Raw genomic sequence first — 14,138 nt, 5'->3', positions numbered from 1 at the left:
TTTCTAATTAGTTGTCCACCAATAAATGCTGTGTTTTTCGCAGAAACTGCAATATGAAAAAAATGTAATGTTTAAAAAATATATTTTGAAAAAAAAATATTTTTCAAAAAAAAATACAGATACTGTTTTAAAAGTGAATTCAATTTGTGTTTCTGATTAGTTGTCTTCAGCTGTAAGTTTTTCTGCAGGTTTTTCTGCAGGTAAATAATATCAATACAAGATTATACCTACATACATATGTTGTAAAGTTTGTTGTTTTACTTCAGCTTTGAAGTTATTAAGCGCAATTTCATTAACCACACATTCTCGTAAATTATGTACATATATTATTAGGTCAATAATTCCAGTTTCTTACTCACAGCGCGCGTTCAAGGTCGATGTTTACTTTCTGGTTGCCCTTTTTGTAAGCATGATTAATCTCTCAATTAAATTCTTCGAAGCACCTATCTTTTATCTCTTGAATCACTCTATTAATGAAGAAGATACATTTTCCTAAAACAGTAATATTACATTTGTATATTCAATTTCATTTACGTTTGTACATACGTATGTATGAGTATTTCCTTTGCTTGGCGTTTCTGGGAAATAGGATATTCAATAAAATATTAATTAAATATTGCTTTAGTTTTTGATAGACATGGCCGGCGGCGCGGCGGCATACGGTACGGATATAGGGTATTCCACCAATAGGCATTATATAACAGCAAATAAACTAAAATGTATGCCAATGAGAGATAGTAATACATCATGCATTAGCCGACCAATTAATTTGGTCCCCACACTTCTTGCTTCTTTCAATTTCAATGCTGGCCTGGTCTGGTCTGGTCTGGTACCACACAAATTATACGATTACTCCCAAGAGCCAACGACCAACAAATGAACCAACCGCCTAGCGCTAGTACAGCGCAGCCAAGCTATTTCATTAAAACTTAAGCTGCCAGCACTCAGTTGCTTGAAACTATTTCGTCGCGAAACATCTCATCCATCCCACGGTAAAAATAATTTTTCTATTATTGAGACATTTTTCTTGCTTGTGCTCTTGCGTTCGAATCTTGGAAGAGTTTTTGTGTAAGTAAAAAGTATCCAAGAAATCCCGTGGAAATTGGTTACATAAATTATTCATTATATTATGACTGTTTTTGTTTTGGCCATTAGCATTTTATTTTGTGAGATAATATCGTAACCTTCAAATAAACCCAACAAGATGACGTATTCTTTGACCAATAAAACAAAAGACGTGATAAAGGCGCATCAAAACAAACAATGTGGGTATCTATACAAAAAGTGAAAGTACTTTGCAAAAATGTTGTGTGTTTTCAGTTTGTGCATTTTAATAAATTATTAAATATTTTCAAACTCTATTTGTTAAGAAATAACTACAATAATCAACCGGTAATTGTTAAAGTTCAAAAAATGTACATTGACAATATTGGTGAATGCTTTCAAACTTCTTTGTTTTGGTTTTGAAATGTGTGTTTAAATACAAGAAGTTACCGCCATCAATGTTTCGCAACATAAATAAAACACGTTCAAGAGAGCAAGTAGGGGATAGTTGGGGTAGTGGGGCATTTGAAGAGCTTTCTGAAAGTTATTGTTTACAAAAAAAATGTCTAATCCTATTAAATTTGATGATGTAGTTTATACAATTTTTCACACTTACTTTTTCGACTTGTATTTATGGGTGGCTACAACATTACAAACTTGATTCATTTTCTTTTGACTTGGTACCTCACTAGTGTCTTTAGTGACATTATTCAGGTTCAAACAACATTAGGGACTTCATTTAAAGTCAACTGCATTATTTAAACAATCATTATGACCAATGTAATTAGATGTCATAAACTTGCAGAAAGTACCAGCAACATTATTGTCCATCATAAGTTGTGTTTCAGTCTGCCTATGTATAAGCGGATCGCTTCGCACGACCCCGTCTGCGGCACTGGACACCTTGCTCTACCTTACACCTCTTGACATATTTAGTAAACAAATAGCTGCAAGCTCTGCTATCCGCCTCAATGCTTCGTCGCAGTGGACTAATAACAACATTGGCCACTCCGTAATTCTAAGGTACTTAGAATCAATTCCAAAGCACACAGACTGAGGAGGGCAGGCACCAGGTGGACCAACATCACCACGTGTCAAGCCACAAAAAACATCTGGCCAACACTGGATTTAAAACGTTCAAGGTGCTTGCTCTCTCTAAGCAGATCGCATATAAGCTCGATAATAGGTGTCATAACCGGACACTGTCTAATAGGAAAGCACGCCATGAGACTAGGCGTATTCTCAAATGACTTTTGCAGAAGCTGTATGGACGAGGAAGAGGAAGAAACGGTTCTTCATCTTCTCTGCACATGCCCTGCTCTAGCTCGAAAACGCAAGAATTTCCTTGGAGAATTCTTCTTTAACGATCTAAACGATCTAAATCATATCGGGATAATCAGCCTCTCACGTTTCGTAAGAGACTCTAACTGGTTCCATTGAGCTTAGGAGGAAGCCTCAAGATTCATGTGGTATCACAATGGGCCATTAAACTGGCCTAAGTGTGTCCGTTCCATCTTGGACAGCCACTATCACCTAACCTAACCTAAGTTGTGTTTTGTATTGTAAGCAAATGTCCTTATTTAATATGACAAGAAACCCATTAATACAAATCTTTAAATAAAATAGTGTAATAAATAAATTATAGTCTTAGAGGTACAAACTTCAGCTTTCAGTTGTATGAAAAAACATGATCAGCTGAAATTTTGACATATGCATACTTGACTTGATAGTAAGGGAGATTGAACAGGTTCAGACGACATAAGGGACTCGAATTTTGGGCAAGTTTCTAGCATTTGTTTGGCCAGCTTCCAAAGATAATCAAGTAAAATGACCCTAACTCACAAGTCAAGTTCACTTATGTCTAACTGTCAGCTGATTATGTTTTTTTTTTTCATTTAATTGATAGCCGAACTTTATAACTCTGTGATTTAATTATTTACTGCACCATATTATTTAAAGTTTAATTTAAAAGGGATCCTTGTCATATTGGAAAATGAGTGAGGAATTTTTCGATACAAAACTTGTACCTTGTGTAAGGAGTGGTTTTTGTTGTAAGTACTTTCTGCACTTTTAACTAAATGTAAAGGGTATTTGAGTAAAATTCTTAGTTTCAAATTAATGAAGTCCGAAAAATTAACATTCAACATTGATCTAATTTTGCCTTCAAAGAAAGCAGTCTTCAAACGACTATCCAGTTAACTTTCCAATAATATTATTTTGAAATTTGCCTTACTTTCAAGATCTTTATGTCGTTAAAACTTGCCCAATTATTAAAAGAGTACTAAACCAAAGTATCACAAACGTTACAGAAATTGTTTTAAGTCAATTTTCTTAATGAGTGGCGAAAGTAAAATGTGGGTGTCGAAAATCATTTTAAACGCTATTGCTTCAAAGTTATTGCAATTTTGTCACAATTTTATAATACAAATAGAATAATGGGCAAATTCACGCAATATTAGGGACTTCCTTTGCAGCCAACTACTCGGACACTCTTTGAACGTTAATTTAGACCAATTCAATAAGTTAGTTTTTCATATATCAATAATTTCAAACTTAAAAATTTACTTTTCAAACATAACACCTTTAGTTAATCGGCCTTATTTTCAAATCCCATACGTTTCCAGAACCTGTCCAATGTTACCTTATTTAAATGAAAAAGTTCAAAATGTCCATAAATAATTATAAATAATTTTTTTTGGACCAATTCTTGTAAAATGTTTGACACATTTGACAGCTAATAGTATGATGATTTATTCTTCAGTTAAGGTGCGTTAAAATAAGAACGATATATATTCATAATTTAATTTTATGAATAAAATCAGTTATTGTTTGTTAAAAATGAATTTTATATTAAAAATAAAAAATATTGATAAGAGTCTAGTTTTTCTCAACCTTACTTTACTGGTTGTAATCTTTAAGGTTATTAATGATAACCCCTGTAGTCGTATCAACCCATACTCCCGTAATTCTTGTTGCAGACTGCTGTTGCAAAATTGTTTGACTTATGTACATTCATATGTAAGTCTGGCCAGTTGTGAATGTGGTAGAGTGTGGAAGTTACAATCCACGAGAGGTCTTATATAATAAATCAAAAGTGTCTATATGAAGAAAAGTTCATTTATTTATTTTGGTTTGCGGGGCAACTTCATATTCGCATCATTAACCAAACAAACAAACAAAGCTTCAACAAATTTTTAAAAGCTTAACTAAAGTATCTATCTTTTTCATAAATTCAAGTTAATCAGCCTGTGACTATTGCAGTTTCTTCGCTCTTTTTAAAGAAGTAGGCTAAAGTAATTTACAACGATAAATGCAATGAAAGAGCTGCTATTAACAATCTTCGACAGAGGATAATATATACTTCACAATAATTAATGGCCAAAACTAGCTCAAGCGAATAGAGAGTAGAAAGATATGTAGTTAGTAATTTTATGAAAAAGTAAAGTACAAAAATGTTATACAGGTACCTAAATTTTTAACCTTTCATTAAATGATTTCAGAGCAAAGATTTACTTGCGCCATCATACGTAAATATTTTTCAAGTAGTTACCTACATATGTAGTTACATATGTAGATATGTATGAATATGTAAAAGAAATGATTTTTGTATATTTTATTTATTAGCAATTTTTTGTTCGACACTTTATATGAGTCTTTGCAATTTTTCTAACCGACAAGATTTGCTCGTTGAATAAAGTAAGAGGTAGGTTTTCTGGACAACCTCAAGAATTCCTTAAACATCGGATTTTTTATTGACAAATGCAAGTACTCGTATATAAAGGAAGGAACATATTTGATTTGATTACTTTGTATAATTTTTGTTTGTTTTTAAATTCAAAAAAGTCAAATATAAGACATAATTTGAGTGATTAACCTTAGTATTACCTACGTTGACGAAATTCAACTAGTTTTCTGAATGGTTGCGTTCAATCTCGTGTTGGATAGGGTATCTTGGATAGGTGGTTTTTTAGATACCTTGGAATTCTATATGATTAATAATTTACTTGCGAAATCTCCGGTTTTAAACGAAAAGAATAACTTACCTTTCCTTTCAGCTTCTGTCTGCTTTTATACATAAAAACAAAAAAGTTAGATTTATTTATTTCCACAAGATTAATATATATTTAATAGGAAACAGGATTAGGTTCTTCAACTTCAGAACGCTGGACACTAAATTTGAGGTAAGACCTACAGTCCTATTACGGTTGTCAATTATCACCACGCTAGTTGACATTTTTCAATGAAATTGATGAATTAGTATTATCGTTGTCAGCAATCAAAATTTTTGATAAACTGTGAACGCTCTTCAGAAATTAGATCTATTGTGATTGATTCAAATTGACAGTCTTGGTATTATGGTTGTCAAAATATTTGTTAATTATCAAATTTTCAGTCAATCACAAATTCTTGTTGATAAAATATTTTACGGATCGCGAAAGCCAAAAGCATGTCTACTATTGAACTATTTTTCGGTGAAAATGAAATTGAAGAAGAAAATACTTTGGAGCAAGCAAAGATTCGAAGCAAACTACGCGATGCTTCAAATCCGATGGATTTGGCTGATATGTAGATGAAAGATCTTTTTTAGTTACATTACAAAATCTAATTTGGCTCACTTTTAGATTTATTCAAAACTTTAGACTTTCGAAAGAAGCCTTCCTTAATGTATTTTTAGATATCAACGACAAGTTCAAACCAACGAAAAGACAACAATCCATCCCAAACATACTAAAATTTGCACTATTCACAATAGATTTTTGATCTTTGTTCACAATGGATCAAAAAATGATCAACTCGGGTTCATAATACCAATTTATCAATTAATTAACAAAATGTTTCAATTGTCAATTAATTGATCTTTGACAACCGTAATAAGGCTGCTAGCAAATTGGTCACCTACAAAACGAGAACAAAATAAGTCAATTTTGAAATTTAAAAAAATAGATCATAATTACCTTCTAAAATTTGGAGGCAAATAGCTTTTTCATTGTCTATTATGTACAGAACATCTTCAAATACAACTTTAACTAAAATTTTGTATCTTTTTGTTTACCAACAAATCCAAAAGCTGAAATCAATTTTCAAGTTTCTTGAAATTCAACCATGTGTTGAATCAGCTGCTCTGTCAGAAACTTCTATACCCCAGAAATTCTTGGATAACTTTGGATACTTTTTTTGACATTTCAGCTATTTTTGATCAGCTGTTATTTTACACGTAAACACTAACAAAAAAGTATCCGGATACTCTATCTGTCTGAGATTCAACGCAGCCAATGCATAATTGCACTACAGAACTATTCAATCCGAAGCTGTCAATTAAATGACAAATGCAACTAAAAAACATTTGTTTTTTAAATGTTCTTTTTGGTTTTTAAATTTAATATTATTTGTTTATATTTACAATTTAATTACTAAACAATTAGTTTAATTTTGAATTTTTGTGTGCTTACCTAGCAGCTGATTGTGAAACGTCAAAATCAGTGTCCACTAACTTCGTAGCTGACATTTGTGCACTACGTCAACGTCGCGTCGGAGGCCAAATTTTAACTCATTTTAGAAATTGTTGACTTGTCAAACAACCAATACCAAAATTTAAAAAAAATGTTTTATAAATTAAATCGTCAAATAAATAGCAAAAATAAAATTAAAGCTGCTCTTAACTTGATAATTCAAATAAAAAATTAATGAGATAAATACTTTAACTTTTCCTTAATTGGCCCTTTTAACAAAAGGATGAAAAGCACAGAGAGTAATCAATGAAAAAGATAGTTTCAATGTTCTAGGAAAATGTGTTGTTCGATTTATGAAGATAAGGAATGGCTTTTAAATTAATTGTGTCTCCTAAGCCAAAAAACAAATGCTTATTTGTAAGCAAAATATACATATTTCAAGTTTGAACTCAGCTCCTCTCCTCAGCTCAGGTTGCTACAAATCGTAACTATTTGATACTTCAAAAATGAGTTTAGGATCGATGTGATATTGAAATCTTTGTGCAAATTGTAAAGGTCCTAACGTTTTCGAATGACAATAGTTAGAAAACGAGCATACCTCTTATAATGGTTATCTGAACGTTGCCAGCTGAGAGTTTATAATTTCCGTGTTTTTGAAATAATAGTATTTTTTTATAATTTATTTCTTAATGTGCCGCAATGTGGTTTTTGTGTCACTAAAATCTTTAGCTTATTAACGATATGAAACGCGTGAGTTTAAAGAAATAATTCTTGCTGCTTCATTGCTTCATCTAGATCCGGCTGGTTGGTATCCCAATTCGCCTCTGATGGTTTTATTGACAAAGATTGTTTCATTTTAGTGACGTCCCCTAAGGCTTTATGTCACGTATCACAATTTGTTCAAGATATAAAATATGTTTTACTTCTATTAATAAAATAAAGTCCAACTCTTACAGTTTCTTATGCCTCTGAACCACCTCTGACCTATAGTTTTATCTTTTATCTAAAAAAATATTAAAAAGACGGACAGTAATTAAAACTATAATTTAAAAATTTAAAAAAATGTTTGTTTATTGATTTTTTATATTATCACCTACATGCTGTATAATTAATTAGTCACTTGCCCATATAGCAATTATAATTACTAAAATGTATTCTATCTTTCTAAGCTTTTTTATACAAATTTCAATTACGCAGAATTGGTTTCAAAAGCATTTTTAAATTTTTTTAAAAACATGTGTTCAGTGGTCGGCAGTACAAAAACCACAGTGTAAGTGAGTGTCTCCAGAGTTTAACACAGTGAAAAAGAAATATAGAAAGGGCATACAAATATCAATATTTAGATCTTTTTCGTAACGATCTACGATTCGTCCTTATGACGATATTGGGTACGTTCAAGAATATAGAATATTTTTAGATATAGTCGAATGCAAATTAGAATTGAATGTCAAAAAAAACTTACAAAAGTAGGCATCTTTTTATATATAAGTCTAAGTCTGTGAGTCTAACTTTTTATGATACTTGAATATTTTAATTTCTTAGTGTCAATCTGTTAAACACATGAATTGCCTTTACCAACTTAAATTTAGCCTTCAACCAAGAGAACAAGTACGTGTAATCCACTCGTGTATTTTATTTTACATTGGAAACTTTTTCTCTGGTAATAATTTTTCGATTTTAATTTATTTTTTATTTTCAGTCAAGTTTGTTATTTTAACCAAATTCTTTGAATAAATTACTTTAAATTCAATTGACAAAGTCATAAAGTCATTAAGGTGCTTTAAATTATCAAATAATTTTGTTTTATCGAAACGAGTATGTATTTATACTAAACTTCAACGTCAAGATTGTTTAATCATTTTTAACTAAACAAAAATTTACAATGCCGAAACCTATGCATAATGCATATATACATGGCATTTAAAATTTGTATTATTTTTATTTTTTGATTAATATTAATAATTAAAAGAAGATTTAAAAGCTTTTGTTACAATATTTGGTGGAAAGTGCAAACAAAAAATGTAAAATAATAATTATTTATAAAATAAATAAGTTTGATCTGTTACAATTATATGTCCAATATAAAAAGAAATTTAAAACAAATTTATTAATTTTATCAATAGAAGCTACCCAAACCTTACTTTGGGTGTTTTTTAGACGTGTCATTTTCAAGCACAAATAAAAAGAACATAATTTAATGCTATGGCCGAAAGTTTAGCTTCATTATAACAAAGAAAAGAGTTGATTATTGCGTTTTAAAAATAATTTCGTACGGCCCAAGCGCCGTATGTCAGAAACATAGCGTCAAATATACCCATTCAAGTCGTCAATCGTCTCGGGCTTATCTTCGTAGACAAGTGTTAAATCACAAAATCTTGAAAGTTACGTCAAAGGCTCACGTCGTGAAATAATGCGATCACGAACAGTTTCCTTCTATAAATTGATGGTTTCGTAACTTTTGCAACAGATTTGTATGAATCTATACTGAGCATAAATCAACTGACAGCTGTCAAAAAGACCAACTCCAAAAGAAGTTTTGTCAAATTGAAAAACACCCGTTATGTGGTGATTGTTTGCATTTACAGTATTTCTATGATGAAAATAACAGTGTGTGACTATTATTAAAACTTATAATGATAACTTCAGTCGCGTATATTCTCGCAATCTTATAAAAATTAAAAACTTTGTGTCAATTTAAATTCTATATTTAACCTATTTATTTATTAGTTGATCAGTGATTATAATTTATACGGCATTCTAAAAATGTAAACAAAAACTAAATGCTCGAAGTTACGCTATTAAAAAAAAGATAAGAAAATGCAATTTTGTCTCTGCTTATTATCAATTTTTTAAACATTAAGACTCACGTGTGTATACAGTCTACATATGTATTTAATTTTAGGGGCTTATTATCACTTGCGAGTCGAAAATTCGCCTAAAGTCGAATGTTTTGGCGAATTAACAGTTTGGTGGTATTACCAATGGCGAACTCCGTAGTTCGTATTTGAAAACAAAACTGCCAATATTAAAAACTGAAAGTGAAATGTCATTCTTTGTCATAAATATTTATAAAATCAGATTAAAGAATATTGTTTTTTTGTGAAAAAAGGAAATAAAGATGATTAGCAGCGTTGAATTGTTTTTCGAGGATGAAAATTCAGAAGTAACAAATAAAGAAGAAAAAATCATTCAGCATTAATCAAATCAGCAGATTGAGGAGAATTTTAAGAGATGCTTCCAACCCACTGGAAGTACCAGATAATTTGTAATAAAATTAACAATTACTTTGATGAAGTTTAACTGGATTTGTGTTATAATTTCGGCTTATCAAAAACGCATTTAAATACGTTTTATGTCAGATAAGTTTAGAATTAAAAAGACTCAAAGTTCTGCAATTCTACTTATTTTAAAACTTGCGTGCGCACTACGATTTCTGGAATGTGGAATTAATGAAAATTTTGTCCGTTTGTTTTTGAAACAGTTTGACTCGTTCATCCACAAACGTTCCCCTGCTTCTACGACTGTTGACTGGGTTGATGTCATTACCATGAGAGCATCTTCAACTTCAATGTCTTCATCATTTGAATCGGGTTGTTCCACTGTTGCAGTTGATTTTTTTCCAAACGTATTACCCATTGGTAAATTGTCAACTGCCTCTTCCAAAGGGGCAAAGACAACTGCCGAAAAGGTCCTCCGCCTGTTGCGACTACATACTTTTTATTTGTCGCGATTTTCTTCTTCAATTTTAAATCATAGTCTAGCCAAACTTATACAAATTTATTTTCTAAAACCGTTTTGTAATATTCATTGTTCCGTACCAACTTTACCCTCTTGTATAGGAGGTCCCAATGCGTTTAGCTCAAGGGCAAATGAATCCCAATATTGGGCTTGGTTTTTTTTGGATGATCCAAGGGACCCGACACCCTTGGCAATGTCGGAGTTTGCCTCCATTAGCTCCACCAACTTTGAGAACTGGGCGTTGTTGGTTTTTTTAATGATATACCAATAAAAGTTGTAATTATAATTTATTTAATTTCTTCTTACTTTTGTCGATTTTCACTAATTTTTTTTATGTTGCAACAAAAAATCTAGACAACTACTTCGAATTAAAAAAAAACTGTGATTTTTTCAAAGTCACCAAGAATTACAGTTTCACCGATTATGACAGATAAAGGCGAGCATAGGTACGCCAATTGTAATTTGTAATAGAACGACATTTCAATTTGCCAATTTTTTGAAGTTTAAGGCGAAGGTCAACTTGGCGAATCGAGCGATAATACGGTCCTTAATTTGACCGGAGCTGCAATATTATGCATATATATGTATGTATATGCAGATGTAGGCTTATAACCAGTGCTGCCACAATGTTGCAAAGTTGCAAGTGTAACAAAATTGTTACTCTTTTTCTTTAGTTTAGAGTGATTTTACATTTTCTAACGGTTTGTTACACGTTTTTCCATAAACAGTTTCATTCACAATTACTTTTATATGTTTTAAGTTTTGATTGAGAAATATTTTCAAAAAAAATATCATTTTTTTTATTAAATATAGAATTAAATAAAGCAATATTTTCTGTTTGGCCAAAAATCACACTGTTAGAATAATTAGATAGGTTTACTTATACCAAGTTTTAGAATATTAAATGTGGATGATATTAAACTTTTCAGGTAAACCCATCCAATTTTAGAAGACATCATTCCATATTGAATCTTGCTTCGATATAACCATTCTAGAAGTAAATGAATAATAAACTTTCGTAAATTTAAAATGTAGCGTATTTTTAGATCTTACTAACTTTTTTATCACACCATAACTTGACTTAATTTTTTTAACATTTGAAGTTTAAAATTTTAACAGATACATTAATTCAGCGAAAGAGGTTATACAAAAATTAAGGATACAATGATGGTCTAATTTTGTTATGAAAACGCAGGTAGCCCTTTAGCCAATCAATTAAACCCAAAAATCGTCGTTAGTTTTATAATATACAAAGTTTGTAATGACAACCGTTCCATACGAATAATAACATTTATAATAAAAGTCGAAGCTCCAGGGGTGTATAACCTCTACTTTTAAAATGTTGTCTTTGAATACACATCCACTCCTCTCCTTCCTTCCTGTCAAATTTCATCTTTATACAAGCATCAGAAGTGGTCGTTGTAAATCATAGCACATACATGAAAAGTGGGAGGATACTACACCTCTTTAAAAGTATAATCTCAGAGTTTTTTTTTGCACGTTTAAAATATACATTATCACTTTCACTCTTTTAAATTATATAATTCTACAAGAATCGGAAGTATTTCATATCAAATACAAAAATAGTGGGCGGATACAGAGCTTAAATTTTGGTAGGGTGCATTTCAATCAACTGGTTCAATAGTTAGAGAGGGTCACAAATCAGCTAAGATTGTTCCTGTACAAATGTAGCAGTGTCAGAATTTGGCTGGGCACTACTGTGTCCTTTGATAAATATCTGCTTCATTATAATAAATTGATAGTATACATACACATTTTGTCTTTAATAGAAACAATATGTGTTTCAATTTGCTTACCGCAAAACTAAATATACAGAAACCGATTCCCACTTAAAAAATACTTTTCCCTATATACTAAGTCCCAAAAAATTGAATCAATCATTTGATATTGGTTTTCTTATCACTGCCTGAGACTGAGAAAGATATAAAACCCTGACATAAAAAGTACAATTAACATAACCAAATAAAGTTAAATATTCAAAATACTTTTTCTTTGTTTATACTCTTTAAGATTGTTTTCATATCAGTCCTTCAAAAAACCGTATACCTACCTCTTATCTTCCATGGTAACTCTTTACAGGTTCTGTAAGGTCAGCATCAAGTTCGTATTCTTAACAAAAAATTAATTAAAAATTCAATTTTTTATTTTCAGAATTATTTTTAACAATGAAGGTCTGATATGTAAATAACCCACATCAAGAAAATTAAAATTTCCAAAGCCACATCAGTCGATCATTGCCTGTGTTAATCACATACAATATTCATCATCATGTCTGCGGAGCAAAATACAACTAATCATTCTTCAGTAGACTATGCCAAGTATCCAGATCTTTCCGAATTCTACTCAAGTAAGTTTCTAATACCTTGATAAGAGTGTTTACTTAAAGAAATCTCTTTCAGATCTTACGCCATTTGTCACGTTTTCATTATTTATTGGACTCCTCGTATTATGTTTGAACCTAGCGATCTGCGCTACAACCATAGTAAAAGCTAAGAAACGTCTCACCAGCAATTTGTACATACCAACAACTATACTGTGCTCCATTTATCCAATCATATCACTGGCTGCTCTGGGTACTATCCTGGCTCCGAAATCATGGCTAGCTTGTAACACGGTTATGCATTTATCATTCACAATTGGAGCGGTTGTGTTTCATAACTTATGCTTTCGATACGCCCACTCTGAGGTTGGCTATCTAAAGGAGATCGGCGATGAAAAAACCTTGGATTTGCAAACTTCTCCACTCTGCTGTTGCTGCGGTTTCTTGCCAAAACTGACGCCAAAAAAGAATAAACTCTTCGCCGTTAAATGCCTCATTTGGCAAATGCCTTTGATTCAATCCAGTATTATGATTGCATTGAATGTGATATACTATTTCTACCCGGTGAGTTGACTTTCGAAAATCCGTATTTAGAACAAGGAGACCAACTGAATTCCATTCATCTATTTGAAAAAAAAGAACTGCTGACCAAACTCAAAAATATACATAATGTTGATATACCGTATGTACGGACCGCACATATTATAAAATAATCAATGCGTGATTTGAGTTTTCACGTATGTTAATAAAAAATATGTAAATTACGAACCCGCATTGAATATTTTTGTCAGCATAAACAAATTATAGATAAACAGCAAAAGAGATATTTTTGTTTACAAAATTGGTTTATTTTTTAATCAACAGGAAAAGTATGAAAACCTTGTGGTATTTTTTGCACCATTCATTGTGACGTCTATCCTAAGTGGTCTTTGGGGCCTAAATATTACTGTCAAGATGATTAATAAACTATTTCCCGATTATAATTTAATGGTAGGTTCACTCATCTTTCAAAAACTATTTACAAATGTATGCAACATTGTCCATGGAACAATGTACCTGTGTTTTTTTTAGAAAAAGATGTTGAGTCTTCAGTTGGTCTTATTGCTCTGCAAGCTACAGTTCGTCATTCTAGATTCCCAATTGAATTATCTTGATTTTGGAGGAACCTATCCCATCAACAACACGATACTTAAACAAAGTATGACAAATTACAACACAAATAAATTGAGGAAAATTAATTTAATTATTTTTTTCTTCCCTTTTTATAGCCGTGATAAATCTTTTGATTTTAGTGGAAATGACTCTCGTCTCAATTTTGGTTCAAAATTCCTACAGCAAACCTTAATAAGCTGTAATAATTTTGTACATAAATACATAATTTCCAGTGATATTTATGTTTTGTTTAATTGTATATATGTAAGTTTTGCTAGTTATGTAGACATATGAAAAATATGTAGTTTTTTGTTAGAAAATAAATAATTTACATTCTCATTATTTATAAAGAAAAACCATTAATATTTAAGAATTTGTTTGTAAATGTGCATAAAAATAATTTTAAAAAAATA

At 31.1% G+C, this 14,138-nt stretch overlaps 1 protein-coding gene across 4 annotated transcripts; it reads left to right on the top strand.

Moving 5' to 3' along the window:
* Positions 1–920: 920 nt before the first annotated feature.
* On the top strand, positions 921–14,138 carry LOC129941660 (organic solute transporter alpha-like protein). Of its 4 annotated transcripts, XM_056050352.1 has the most exons (7): positions 7,811–7,882; positions 12,264–12,342; positions 12,405–12,600; positions 12,653–13,137; positions 13,438–13,563; positions 13,645–13,771; positions 13,842–14,138. In XM_056050352.1, the coding sequence occupies exons 3-7, from the start codon at positions 12,522–12,524 to the stop codon at positions 13,916–13,918; spliced, it is 894 nt and encodes a 297-aa protein (XP_055906327.1). In that variant the 5' UTR covers positions 7,811–7,882; positions 12,264–12,342; positions 12,405–12,521; the 3' UTR covers positions 13,919–14,138. The 4 variants fall into 4 exon arrangements, with proteins under 4 accessions (XP_055906326.1, XP_055906328.1, XP_055906325.1 ...); XM_056050351.1 differs by lacking the exons at positions 7,811–7,882; positions 12,264–12,342 and adding an exon at positions 921–1,068; XM_056050353.1 differs by lacking the exons at positions 7,811–7,882; positions 12,264–12,342 and adding an exon at positions 1,157–1,265.

This window comes from Eupeodes corollae, chromosome 1, assembly GCF_945859685.1.
Source record: "Eupeodes corollae chromosome 1, idEupCoro1.1, whole genome shotgun sequence".
Lineage (NCBI taxonomy): Eukaryota > Metazoa > Arthropoda > Insecta > Diptera > Syrphidae > Eupeodes > Eupeodes corollae.
This window is presented reverse-complemented; position numbering and strand designations above follow the sequence as displayed.